This window comes from Gymnodraco acuticeps, unplaced genomic scaffold, assembly GCF_902827175.1.
Source record: "Gymnodraco acuticeps unplaced genomic scaffold, fGymAcu1.1, whole genome shotgun sequence".
Lineage (NCBI taxonomy): Eukaryota > Metazoa > Chordata > Actinopteri > Perciformes > Bathydraconidae > Gymnodraco > Gymnodraco acuticeps.
Window position 1 is genome coordinate 392,190 of NW_022989790.1, and position 12,549 is coordinate 404,738.

At 40.8% G+C, this 12,549-nt stretch overlaps 1 protein-coding gene across 3 annotated transcripts in view; it reads left to right on the forward strand.

The window, feature by feature from the left end:
- Positions 1-12,549, forward strand: part of plod2 (procollagen-lysine, 2-oxoglutarate 5-dioxygenase 2) — a 33,863-nt gene that overhangs the window by 3,894 nt on the left and 17,420 nt on the right. For all 3 annotated transcript variants that reach the window (XR_004569547.1, XM_034222097.1, XM_034222110.1), the window contains exons 2-3: positions 7,141-7,232; positions 7,901-8,037. Coding sequence is in view for 2 of the 3 variants with exons in the window: in XM_034222097.1 (XP_034077988.1) it covers positions 7,141-7,232; positions 7,901-8,037 (229 nt within the window). In the remaining variant the exon portion in view is untranslated. The remainder of the gene's footprint in view (positions 1-7,140; positions 7,233-7,900; positions 8,038-12,549) is intronic.

The following is a 12,549-nucleotide window of genomic DNA, read 5'->3' on the forward strand; positions in this document are numbered from 1 at the left end:
GTAGTGTCTCTACATGTCTCCATGCTTTAATGTTCAAAAAGCTCTTTATTTTTCTTATACTGCCTGTGCTGCAGCACCTCTTTTCACCCTCTGTCTGGAACCAGAGTCCAGTCTGTTCTGATTGGTTGGCTGGCCGGCTCTGTTGTGATTGGTCAACAGCTTAGAGATGTCCCGCCCCTTAGCCTCTCACGCACAATGTGTTGTAGCGCCATCCATATGTCATACAAAATATAATAGGGCCTCTTTAAATATACAAACGTTGGGATATTTATTGCAATATTTAATTGTGACACCATTTTTGAAAATGGCTGTAAGACAATGACACTATTGCAGTAAAAAACAAGCTAACAATCATCAGAAGTAAAGACAGGACCAACTCAGTAGCGCTGGACTGTTCCCATCAGAGGAAATGGACGCCCTGAGTGTAATTATTTCCCCTGACAATAAACAGCATGCCATAAACTAGAACCAATTATCTGTCATTTCATAATAAATTACAGGTGTTTTTTGTAAAAGAGCTATTCTTGAATCAAAATGACGTGAGGACTAAATTGTTTCCTGGCTCAGTGCGGGTGACATCATGCCACATCCTAGGCAGAAGGACCTGCGGTTGGACATGTGTCGTTAAAGACAGGCTTTTTTTTTTTTTTGTGATGGAAACGGTGCGTTGTGTCTATTATAGAAAATAAGCCTCATTTGAAATAATGACTGTGAGCATTAAGTGTTCTGGTTCCTTTTGTATCTCTAATTTCGAGACTTAAGCTAATAACAAACACATGGAGTTAACACCTAGCAAGAGGTAAATGTGTTTTTAAAGGAAAATGTATGTCTACAGGTCGAGATGCCTCTGAATCCTGGCTTTTAGTTATCGAAAGAGCTATTTCTTAGCTGAAGCTGCTTGTTATATTAAACACTAATGCATTTGAAAGCTGGACAATCTTAAGAAGTAATTGAAGGTTGGCGAGCACGCTATGTTTAGCTCAGGGCTGAGAGTTGGATGGATGGCGGAGTTACTAGTAGAGCAGTCAAATAGGATAATAGGAATACAAAAAGGGAGATTTATAGATTTCCTTATCCATTATATCCATCCTTTATTGATTCGGTCTTATAGACAAATCCACAGATGGGTTTTAGAAGTCCTTGTGCAGATCTCAGACATAAAGCTACCAGTATACTTCAACAGGTCTGCTTCCTGGATCTATCCACCAGATTTGAGGGGGGACTATTTAATGTGCAACACTACGATGCCTTCCTGGAGGGACGGTCTGATAATATGCCTTATTTTTAATAACAGTATTAAATCCCTGTTTAGCCGTACGCCCAACAACGTTGTTGTTTTCAATGGAAAATCTTTTAAAAACCCAACAAGCTTAGCATCAAATGGTAGACAGATTAAACACATTTCACCAAAACAAGAGCCGTAAGAGAACATTAGATTTATATTCACCAGGTGTCCATGAACAGGACTCCAAATGGATAATGAGGATAATCCATCACAGCTGGAGAAGCAGCTGTTTGCTATTGCAAAAATGAAGCTCTGTGGCCAACACATTTATGATACTAAACGAGTGTCTAGCAGGATTATCTCCACTCAACTAATCCAAGTAATGAAGCCATTTCTTTGCCATGTAGTATCAGCAAATGCAGCGTTAACGTACCCTTCACCGTACACAAGAACATGACACTTGCCCTTTTATACTGTATTGAGCAAAAATGGATGTGAATAACTCTTCGCAGGTCTTTGTGGATAGGGATAAGCTATATATTTGTCTCTGCTTACACACTGACTTCTTCAAAATGCTTCTGTGTTTCCTTCTTCAGCTGTTGTGTAATAAATAGTACACTGACTATTTTGCTTTTTTCACTTTAATCTCCTAAAGTGTTTCATGTACTCACTCAGGCGGCCAATGTTGACATAAATCATGCATTACAAACCAACAGATTACACAATGATTGTATCTTTAATAAATGTCCTCTGAGGCAAGGCAGGAGTTAGGAATTCTACAACATTCCCTTTTAGAGAAAACAGTCACCAGGATGGGAAGGGTGTTTGCTACGTTATATAAAACAATGAGGGATGTCAGCTGCATAATGGGCTGAAATGTTGGCACAGCTCCAAGGCTCATGCCCAGCTATGAAGGTTACATTCCTGAGTCTGTTACACTCTATAATCTCTTACCAATCTGCATGTACCCTGACGATTCCCCTTTCCCGATCTCAGTTCAACGACTTGAGTTAAAATCACATTTCATATGATGGGGGGTGACTTTCAGGAGGGTGCACATCCTCGGGCAAATTCCAAGTTCAGGCATGGCCCATTGGATTGCACAAAGAAAAGCACAGTCAATCATAACTGTGCGAACCATGCAAGTATAAATCATGTCTGATTAGATATTCCCGGAAAGGAATGTAACGCTTTAAGGGACCCTATTATGCTCTTTTTCATGTTGATATTCGTATGTAGTGTCTCTACTTTAAAGAGTCCTCTCCTGCTGGTGTTCAGGTATATATCAGTATGTAGTGTCTCTACTTTAAAGAGTCCTCTCCTGCTGATGTTCAGGTGTATATCAGTATGTAGTGTCTCTACTTTAAAGAGTCCTCTCCTGCTGATGTTCAGGTGTATATCAGTATGTAGTGTCTCTACTTTAAAGAGTCCTCTCCTGCTGATGTTCAGGTGTATATCAGTATGTAGTGTCTCTACTTTAAAGAGTCCTCTCCTGCTGATGTTCAGGTGTATATCAGTATGTAGTGTCTCTACTTTAAAGAGTCCTCTCCTGCTGATGTTCAGGTGTATATCAGTATGTAGTGTCTCTACTTTAAAGAGTCCTCTCCTGCTGATGTTCAGGTATATATCAGTATGTAGTGTCTCTACTTTAAAGAGTCCTCTCCTGCTGATGTTCAGGTGTATATCAGTATGTAGCGTCTCTACTTTAAAGAGTCCTCTCCTGCTGGTGTTCAGGTGTATATCAGTATGTAGTGTCTCTACTTTAAAGAGTCCTCTCCTGCTGATGTTCAGGTGTATATCAGTATGTAGTGTCTCTACTTTAAAGAGTCCTCTCCTGCTGATGTTCAGGTATATATCAGTATGTAGTGTCTCTACTTTAAAGAGTCCTCTCCTGCTGATGTTCAGGTGTATATCAGTATGTAGCGTCTCTACTTTAAAGAGTCCTCTCCTGCTGGTGTTCAGGTGTATATCAGTATGTAGTGTCTCTACTTTAAAGAGTCCTCTCCTGCTGATGTTTAGGTGTATATCAGTATGTAGAGTCTCTACTTTAAAGAGTCCTCTCCTGCTGATGTTCAGGTGTATATCAGTATGTAGTGTCTCTACTTTAAAGAGTCTTCTCCTGCTGATGTTCAGGTGTATATCAGTATGTAGTGTCTCTACTTTAAAGAGTCCTCTCCTGCTGATGTTCAGGTGTATATCAGTATGTAGTGTCTCTACTTTAAAGAGTCCTCTCCTGCTGATGTTCAGGTGTATATCAGTATGTAGTGTCTCTACTTTAAAGAGTCCTCTCCTGCTGATGTTCAGGTGTATATCAGTATGTAGTGTCTCTACTTTAAAGAGTCCTCTCCTGCTGATGTTCAGGTGTATATCAGTATGTAGTGTCTCTACTTTAAAGAGTCCTCTCCTGCTGATGTTCAGGTGTATATCAGTATGTAGTGTCTCTACTTTAAAGAGTCCTCTCCTGCTGATGTTCAGGTGTATATCAGTATGTAGTGTCTCTACTTTAAAGAGTCCTCTCCTGCTGATGTTCAGGTGTATATCAGTATGTAGTGTCTCTACTTTAAAGAGTCCTCTCCTGCTGATGTTCAGGTGTATATCAGTATGTAGTGTCTCTTCATGTCTCCGTGCTTTAATGTTCAAAAAGCTCTTTATTGTTCTCATACTGTCTGTGCTGCAGCACGTCTTTTCACCCTCTGTCTGAAACCAGAGCCCAGTCTGCTCTGATTGGTTAGCTGGCCGGCTCTGTTGTCATTGGTCAACCGCTTAGAGATGTCCCTCCCCTTAGCCTATCATACCCTACTCATGCACAATAACCTATATAACACACTACAGGAAAAGAAAAGAAAAAAACAAACATATTAGGGCCTCTTTAACTGAACTGCTTTCCTTTGCCAGACAACTTTCTATAAACTGTTTACTTAGATGACCAAAATAGAAAGAGTCGCGGTTCCCTGTCCAGAACCGTCTCGTCAAAGAGGAAAGATCCCGTTATCCTTCAGCTCAAGGCCGGGGAATATTCCCATGGTACCACTTTCCTCTCTGGAAGAAATGCTTACTCAAGCTTCGCCCGAGCCAGCGAGTCAGAGATTTTGCTCATCGAAGTGTGAAAGTGTACCGAGACGGCCGGTCCCATGTGGTTCAGAGAAACAGGGAGAAATGCCTTTCTTGGAGAGGAGTTACAGCAGCAGTTTGAGCTGCATTCCTCTCCTCCTGTGGGCTGTTCTTACCGTCCCGACATGAGACTGTTTACTCTGACGAGACACTCATCCTCCATAAACACGGCTGTCTCCCTTTTCAGAGTAGCCATCTGTGTCGCTTCATTATCAGAGGGATTTACGAACTTGATAATTAGCCCGGTTCTAAACTGTGTATTTAAATGTGAAAGTATATGTTCTTCTGTTATTAAGAAGAGAATCTAAATATGAAGTCAAAGCAGCCCCCAGTTGATTGAACTTGATATGAAAACAGATGTATGGCCTTGGTTTGAAATATAATTAGCAGATGATTGTTCCCTAGGTACGTTGTGTTTAGAGAACATATCAAAATACCTAGCCAAGGTTTCCAGCCTGAGTTCACATGAGGCCACTGGGAAACGTTGTGTATGGAAAAGCCCAGGAAGAGATCTGCTTAAGTATTGGAATAACAACTTTGATGTAAGAAATAAAAGTGTTTCTTTCATCTCCTTTAAATCAAAGGTGGTTAGCGTCGACAGACTGTACTTAACTGGGAGCTTGCTTGTTGGGATGCACTCATGTGGCCTGCGTGTTTACGACAGGAGGAAGATGAGGAGGTTCTGTAAGGTCACAAAGTCAGCGAGGGGTAAATCGTGTGAGCCGTTTCCTCCTGACATCAAACGTGTCCCTGACATCAAATACAAGTCAGTTTTACTGTGTTCAATGGGTGTGCAAGACAAAGGCAGAATCCCAGCTTCTCATGTGTAGGAAGTCTTTGAAAATGTAGTCAGAATAGGGTTCGAAGCAGGCAGCTTCGAGTTCATTGCAAAGAGAAATATAAAACATATGTCCTGGGAGTTTTCACAGCATTACGAAAATAATGATTTTTCCATGACGCCTACAAATATTGCCAAGAAATCCCTAAGAATACTCTATCAGAACTGCTTACTGGACCGTTAAATTACACAGATACCCTCCACCCACACATATTAAATTAAAGAGGCTGTTTCCAACTATTTCCTTTACTTTACAAAAACAAAAATCAATCAATATTCAAGCTGTGATTGGCCAGAAAATGTGAATCCCAGATGCTAACCCTTGCACTGGGTCATCATCCCAAGCGAAGAACAAGAACATGGACACACCTGTTCCTCAGACTCCCCTCCCTCTGAGCGCAGCTTAATCTAAATCCCAGGTTTCTCTGAATCTGCCAATTCCTTCGCGATGGCTCACCTGATGCTGTAAGGAACGAGGCAGACAGACAGACAACTATTCGTGACCCGTAACAGAACCTCTGTGTCGGAGAAGACCTGGAAAGGCTATTAAAGTGACGACAGGGCCACAGGCTAGACGGGATGAGACCATGACTAAGTCTCATTGACTGGAAATGAATGGAAAAGATCTGTCAGGAGGCTGCCTGTAATATACTTAAGTGTGACGAGTGGGTGGGAGGTGGAGGATTATAATTATTCTGGCAACACAATTATTAAGAAAATGTTCTTGCACGCTCAGGCTTTGTTCAATGTACTTCTTCGGTGTTGGAATAAAGAAGAAAATACAGTGGACGTTCGAAAAGTAAATTCAAGCCCAACTTTTAAGTGTTTTTGGAATCAGATGTCCATTTCTAGGAGACGTCTATATCCACTTTGCCACTTCCCCTTTCAATGGCCACCATAGAGGTTTTGATGTCCGCTCTGCAAGCTGTCGTGATGGAACTGTACCGGATGGAAAGTCACGTCACATATCCTCTCCTTAAATCGTTACATTCCTAGTAATATTACTAACCAATGAACACCACAACACTTTCAAATCTCCACAAATGAAACGATAAAGAAATACCAATCTGTGTATTCCAGCGTTTTAACTGTGTACTGGGACACATTGCACTCTTTCTGGCCTCTGTCACACTTCCAACGCTACTTGCCAATGTCCAATAATTCCTTTACGAGGCTTCGGTGACACATACTGCTGCATATTAAATAGAGAGCAGATTGGCTCTTGAAACAATAAAAAGTAGGATTAGTATTGAAGTGGTTCAATAAAGAAATATTAAAATGTCATTAACTTTTTGTTGGCCTGCACAGAACTGCATTTTGCTCAATGGTAATGAACCAGTATGGAGTTTGATTCTCTAGAGATCAGAGGACTTCCCTCCTTGGCTCACTATCAGATTCTGCTTTCTAATCAAGGCTACTCCCAGTTGGTTTGAGAAAACAAACCAGTACAAGAGAAAGCTAGCTTAGTGGGTGTAATCTGCCTCTCTGTAGCTGCACATGAGGCTATGGTGCTAATTTGTACTTGGTCTACCCTTTGTCAAACCTCAGATGTCAGCACTCAGGTTTGTGGATGTTCTTTTAACCAAAGAAGAGGAACAATTATTTGGTCAGAGTTTAAAAATGTAGTTCTTCTTTTGAATGAGATCAAAACGGCAGTAATTTGAGATGTAGGTTTGGACTGTTAAACCAAATAGCTGCCGGTTTGTTGACATAGGTCTGAGGTTTACAAGGAACTCGTTCCACAGAATAGGGAATCTCAAGACTTATATAAGCGTCAAACACTAACCGTATTTCGGTGGATACCCTTCGATGTAAACCAGGAATTTGCTCTCATTTCACAAACTAAAATGTCACTGTTTCCAGCTGCAAGAGTATCTCCGCACATCCCTATCATTTGGTCTGCAAAAAATATGTGATGACTTTATGAGACCCATAAGTAAGTTTGTGGAAATGTTTTTCTTTGCAGAGAAATTGCTGGTTCTAACAGTCGCAACAGAGGAGACAGACGGATTCCTCCGCTTCATGAAGTCTGCAAACTACTTCAAGTACAATGTGAAGGTAAGATTCTAATATTACACCCACCGAGTGTCCCAGCTAACGAGGCTGCTCTCTCTCTCATAGACACACACAGACCAGCCAAATGTTTTCATCCCACACTTCCCAAGATTGATTAGGCCTTTAAAGGAAACAATGAAGTGCACCAAGCTGCAAAAACATCCATCTTAAAGAGATACTCCCCGATGTGGGTCCAGAATTCCCTTCTGAGGTTGAAACCAGCGGTGAAAGAAAACATTGTTGGAGGTCAGAGTTAGGCGCTCACTTCAAGCTACTTTTCTAGCCTGTTTGAGCCCTCATTGGCCGACCTTTCTAAATAAGACTTAATGTTGTCCATTTCCTGTTATGCTTTGCTTGATTATATTGCTTCTCCAGGCTTGGTGTGTCTCATCTTCGTCCAGAAAAACCAATGAGAGCAAATTAGTTATGATGTAGAGCTTTTTTCCATTTACTGTTGAGATAGTGCGGTTCTGTTTTTTGGCAGCACTGACACACAAGCTTATAAAATGTTCTAGCCCTGGTTCAAAAGGGTAACATAATTGCCTTATTTTCCAAAGCTCTAGATTTTGTATGAAAATATTGAAGTACCAATCTTACTACACTTTAGAAGATGGGTGAAACATGTCTCCCCGCCGTGATTTTTAGAGATTAAAACATATTTCCTGCCTCAGGTGTTGGGAATGGGAGAGCCGTGGAAAGGTGGAGACGTGGGCCGTTCTATTGGTGGAGGGCAAAAAGTCAGACTATTGAAGGAGGCCATGGAGGCGCTCGCTGACCAGGAGGATCTGGTTGTCCTTACCGTGGACAGGTACGTTGACAAAATGAGAAGCTCTCTACGGAGGGAACACAGGGATTTTAGCCTTTGCAGACCATTTACATGCACAACAACCTAAATAAACACACTTCAGGAAAGGGAAAACCCCAAAAAGCACAACAGGGCGCCTTTACATTGCCGTGTGCTGAAAGGTGCTGTATAAATAAACTTGCCTTGCCTCGATTTTATGTTTTTAACAGAAACTTGGATTGAACAAAATAACAGTGCAGCTGTTCTTATCGAATCAACCCCTCCCAACTTTAGTTTTATGAGTCAGGAAAGAATGCATAAGAGAGGGGGTGGAGTTGCTATTCTGTTCAATGATTCGCTTCAATGCAGGAAGACATCTTATGGGAACTTTGATTCTTTTGAATATGTGGCCCTTCAGCTGAAATGCTCCTCTCGAGCTCTGTTCCTAAATATCTATAGACCACCCAAATACTGTGCAAGCTTTTTTGATGACTTTACTGAACTGCTGTCTATAGTGTGTATTGACTTTGACCGTCTGGTCATTGTTGGTGATTTTAACATCCATGTTGACAACCCCCAGGACAGAGGGGCTAAAGAACTGTGTTGTGTTCTTGATAGCTTTGGACTGACTCAGCATGTGACGGAGCCCACGCACAATAAGGGGCACACTCTGGACTTAATTATCTCAAAGGGTCTGAATATCTCTAAGGTTGTGGTGACTGATGTTGCACTCTCTGACCATTCCTGTGTTTTATTTGAGAGCTCTATTTCTGTTCACAAACATGTTAAAAAAGAGGTAACCACAAAGCGATATTTAACTGAAAATACTAGGGAAATGTTTACTCAGAATTTCTCTTCCACACTTGCCCCTGCTAACATCTCAGTAAATGAGCTAGTAGATCATTTTAATTCAAAAATTAAAAATGTTATAGGTGCCATTGCTCCAACTAAGGTAAAGGAAGTGTCTGGCAAGAAAATATCTCCATGGAGAAAGGCCATGAGCGTGAGAGCAGAAAAAAGAGAATGTCGAAAAGCTGAACGCAGGTGGCGAAAAACAAATCTCCAGGTTCACTTTGAAATCTATAAAGAGAGACTTGGCCTTTAGAATTTGGAATTGAAAAACGCATGACAATCGTTCTTCTCTGACATCATTACCAAAAACAAAAACAACGCACGTGCCTTGTTTGCTACCGTCGACAGACTAACTAACCCCCCAGTGTCAGTAGCCTCTGAATTTCTATCCACAATGCAATGTGCAATGATTTTGCCTTCTTCACTGACAAAATTCAGAAAATCAGACAAGCAGTCAGTGCCTCTGCATCAGGAACAGCAAATGTGTCTCTGTGTCCACTTAACATCGATTCAAACACCATGACACAATTCCATCAGATTAATGATAAAAACCTAGAGGACATTATTCAACTTCTGAAATCCTCCTCCTGCTGCCTTGATATTATTCCAACAGGATTTTTCAAAGATGTTTTTCATTGCATGGCCTCAGATCTACTTCATATAGTAAACAAATCTCTTCACTCAGGTGTTTTTCCACAGGCCCTGAAAACTGCAGTCATTAAACCGCTCTTAAAAAAGAATAATCTAGATGCTTCAGTAATGAACAATTACAGGCCCATATCAAACCTGCCATTTCTAGGTAAAATCATTGAAAAAGTTGTTTTTCAACAGTTGAGTAATTTCTTGCATTTAAATAACTGTTTTGATGTGTTCCAGTCAGGCTTTCGTCCAAACCACAGCACTGAGACTGCTCTTGTAAAGGTCTTTAATGACATCCACTTAAACACAGACAGTGGCAGAACTTCAGTGTTAGTATTATTAGATCTCAGTGCTGCGTTTGACACTGTTGACCACGGCATATTACTAGACCGACTGGAAAACTGGGTGGGACTTTCGGAAACAGTTCTGAATTGGTTTGAATCCTACTTAAAGGACAGAAACAACTTTGTTTCTATAGGTAAATACACATCTGAGTTGACAAATATGACATGTGGGGTTCCTCAAGGCTCCATCTTGGGGCCTCTTCTCAATTCAATTCAATTCAATTCAAAACCTTTATTTATACAGATAAAACCCATTGAGATCATAGACCTCTTTTACAATGGTGACCTGCTTCAATTAGTTCCAAACATTAATACAAACATGACAGAAAACAAAGGACATTATATGATACTACAGTTTGTATACTAGTAGCATTTACAGACACCAATATTTTCTGATTGTATAGCGTCTATCCTAGCTTTAAAAACATGAAATGGAATCAAACTGCTTAGCTTCCATTCCTTTTGTAGACTGTTCCATGCTAGCGGCGCTGCGCATCTAAAAGCTGTATTTCCTAATACAGTCCTAGCAGTTGGCACATGTAATACAACCACAGCTTTAGATCTCAGGCAGTAGCCATTTACAATACGCTGTGAGATCAGGGAACAGATGTAAGACGGAAGTTTCCCTAACATTCTCTTTAACATCTACATGCTACCACTGGCTCAGATAATGAAAAACAACAAAATAAGTTACCATAGCTATGCAGATGACACACAAATGTACGTAACAATTTCACAAGGAGACTATGCTCCAATTCAAACACTGAGTAAGTGCATTGAACAAATCAATGACTGGATGTGTCAGAACTTTCTCCAATTAAACAAAGATAAAACTGAGGTAATGGTTTTTGGAGCCAAGTCAGAAAGTATAAAAGTTAGCGCTGAGCTTCAGTGTGCAATGTTCAAAACAACAGATAGAGCCAGAAATCTAGGTGTAGTCATGGACTCTGACCTGAGTTTCAACAGTCACATTAAAACAGTTACTAAATCAGCCTACTATCACCTAAAGAACATATCTAGGATTAAAAGTCTAATGTCACAGCAGGATCTGGAAAAACTTGTCCATGCTTTTATCTTCAGTAGACTGGACTACTGCAATGGTGTCTTCACAGGTCTCACTAAAACATCTATTAGGAAGCTGCAGCTGATTCAGAACGCTGCTGCTCGAGTCCTCACTAACACTAAGAAAGTGGATCACATCACTCCTGTTCTGAAGTCTTTACACTGGCTTCCTGTGTGTCAAAGAATAGATTTCAAAATACTGCTGCTGGTTTATAAAGCACTGAATGGTTTAGGCCCAAAATACATTTCTGACATCCTGCTAAATGATGAACCATCCAGATCTCTCAGGTCTTCAGGGACTGGTCAGCTTTCTGTCCCCAGAGTCAGAACTAAACATGGAGAAGCAGCGTTCAGTTATTATGCTCCAAACATCTGGAACAAACTCCCAGAAACCTGCAGGTCCGCTGCAACTCTGACTACTTTTAAATCCAGCAAGAAGACTTTTCTTTTTGTCGCTGCTTTTAATTGAACTATTCATATCTTAGACTGCACTGTAACTTTTATCCATGTATTTTTTCTTTTAATGTTTATTTTATTAGCTTTTCTTTTTAATGACTAATTTTAAATGCCTTTTTCTTAATGTCTTTCATTTTTTGTAAAGCACTTTGAATAGCCTTGTGTTGAAAAGTGCTAAATAAATAAACTTGCCTTGCCTTGCCTTTAAAGACAGAAATACCTAAGCCTATCTGTTCACCTTAAAATACTGTAGGGAGGTTCATTGCCTTCTTCTGATGTAATGTGTGTGTGTGTGTGTGTGTGTGTGTGTGTGTGTGTGGTGTGTGTGTGTGTGTGTGTGTGTGGGTGTGTGTGTGTGTGTGTGTGTGTGTGTGTGTGTGTGTGTGTGTGTGTGTGTGTGTGTGTGTGTGTTTGTGTGTGGTGTGTGTGTGTGTGTGTGTGTGTGTGTGTGTGTGTGTGTGTGTGTGTGTGTCTGTCTGTCTGTCTGTCTGTCTGTCTGTCTGTCTGTCTGTCTGTCTGTCTGTTGTCTGTCTGTCTGTCTGTCCTGTCTGTCTGTCTGTCTGTCTGTCTGTCTGTCTGTCTGTCTGTCTGTCTGTCTGTCTGTCTGTCTGTCTGTCTGTCTGTCTGTCTGTCTGTCTGTCTGTCTGTCTGTCTGTCTGTCTGTCTGTCTGTCTGTCTGTCTGTCGGTTTGTGTGAGATGCAGAACACCTTGAATTGCCGTGCAGATCTATACATTAGAAATTCAACTAATTTTCACAATCACAGACTATAATAATTACCATGAGAGCGATGCCTCCCCACTGAGAGGAGATACCTCACCTGTATTCGGCTTTAACCCGCCCATCCCACTCATTCATGTAAAGGCATAGAGCGTCGGCAAGTATATGAGGGGAGTAATGTTCACTTGCAGGTAGCTGAATTATGACTTTTCAAAGCCGATGGAAAGTTTTACTGAGTTAATGTGAGTGGTTTAGAATAATAACAGCTTTGCAGGCCATATTTCCTCAAATGGAGCTCAAGATGATGACACTTAGTGCACCGTGTCACATGGATGATGTGAGCTATAATTGCTCTGCAAACGCAAACACCCTTGAAACAGGTAATTGGAATGTTTTCCTGGAAGAAACTGCATCTGCACTTCACGGAAGATTATGAGGCTTTTAAAATGTATTTTAAATATAAT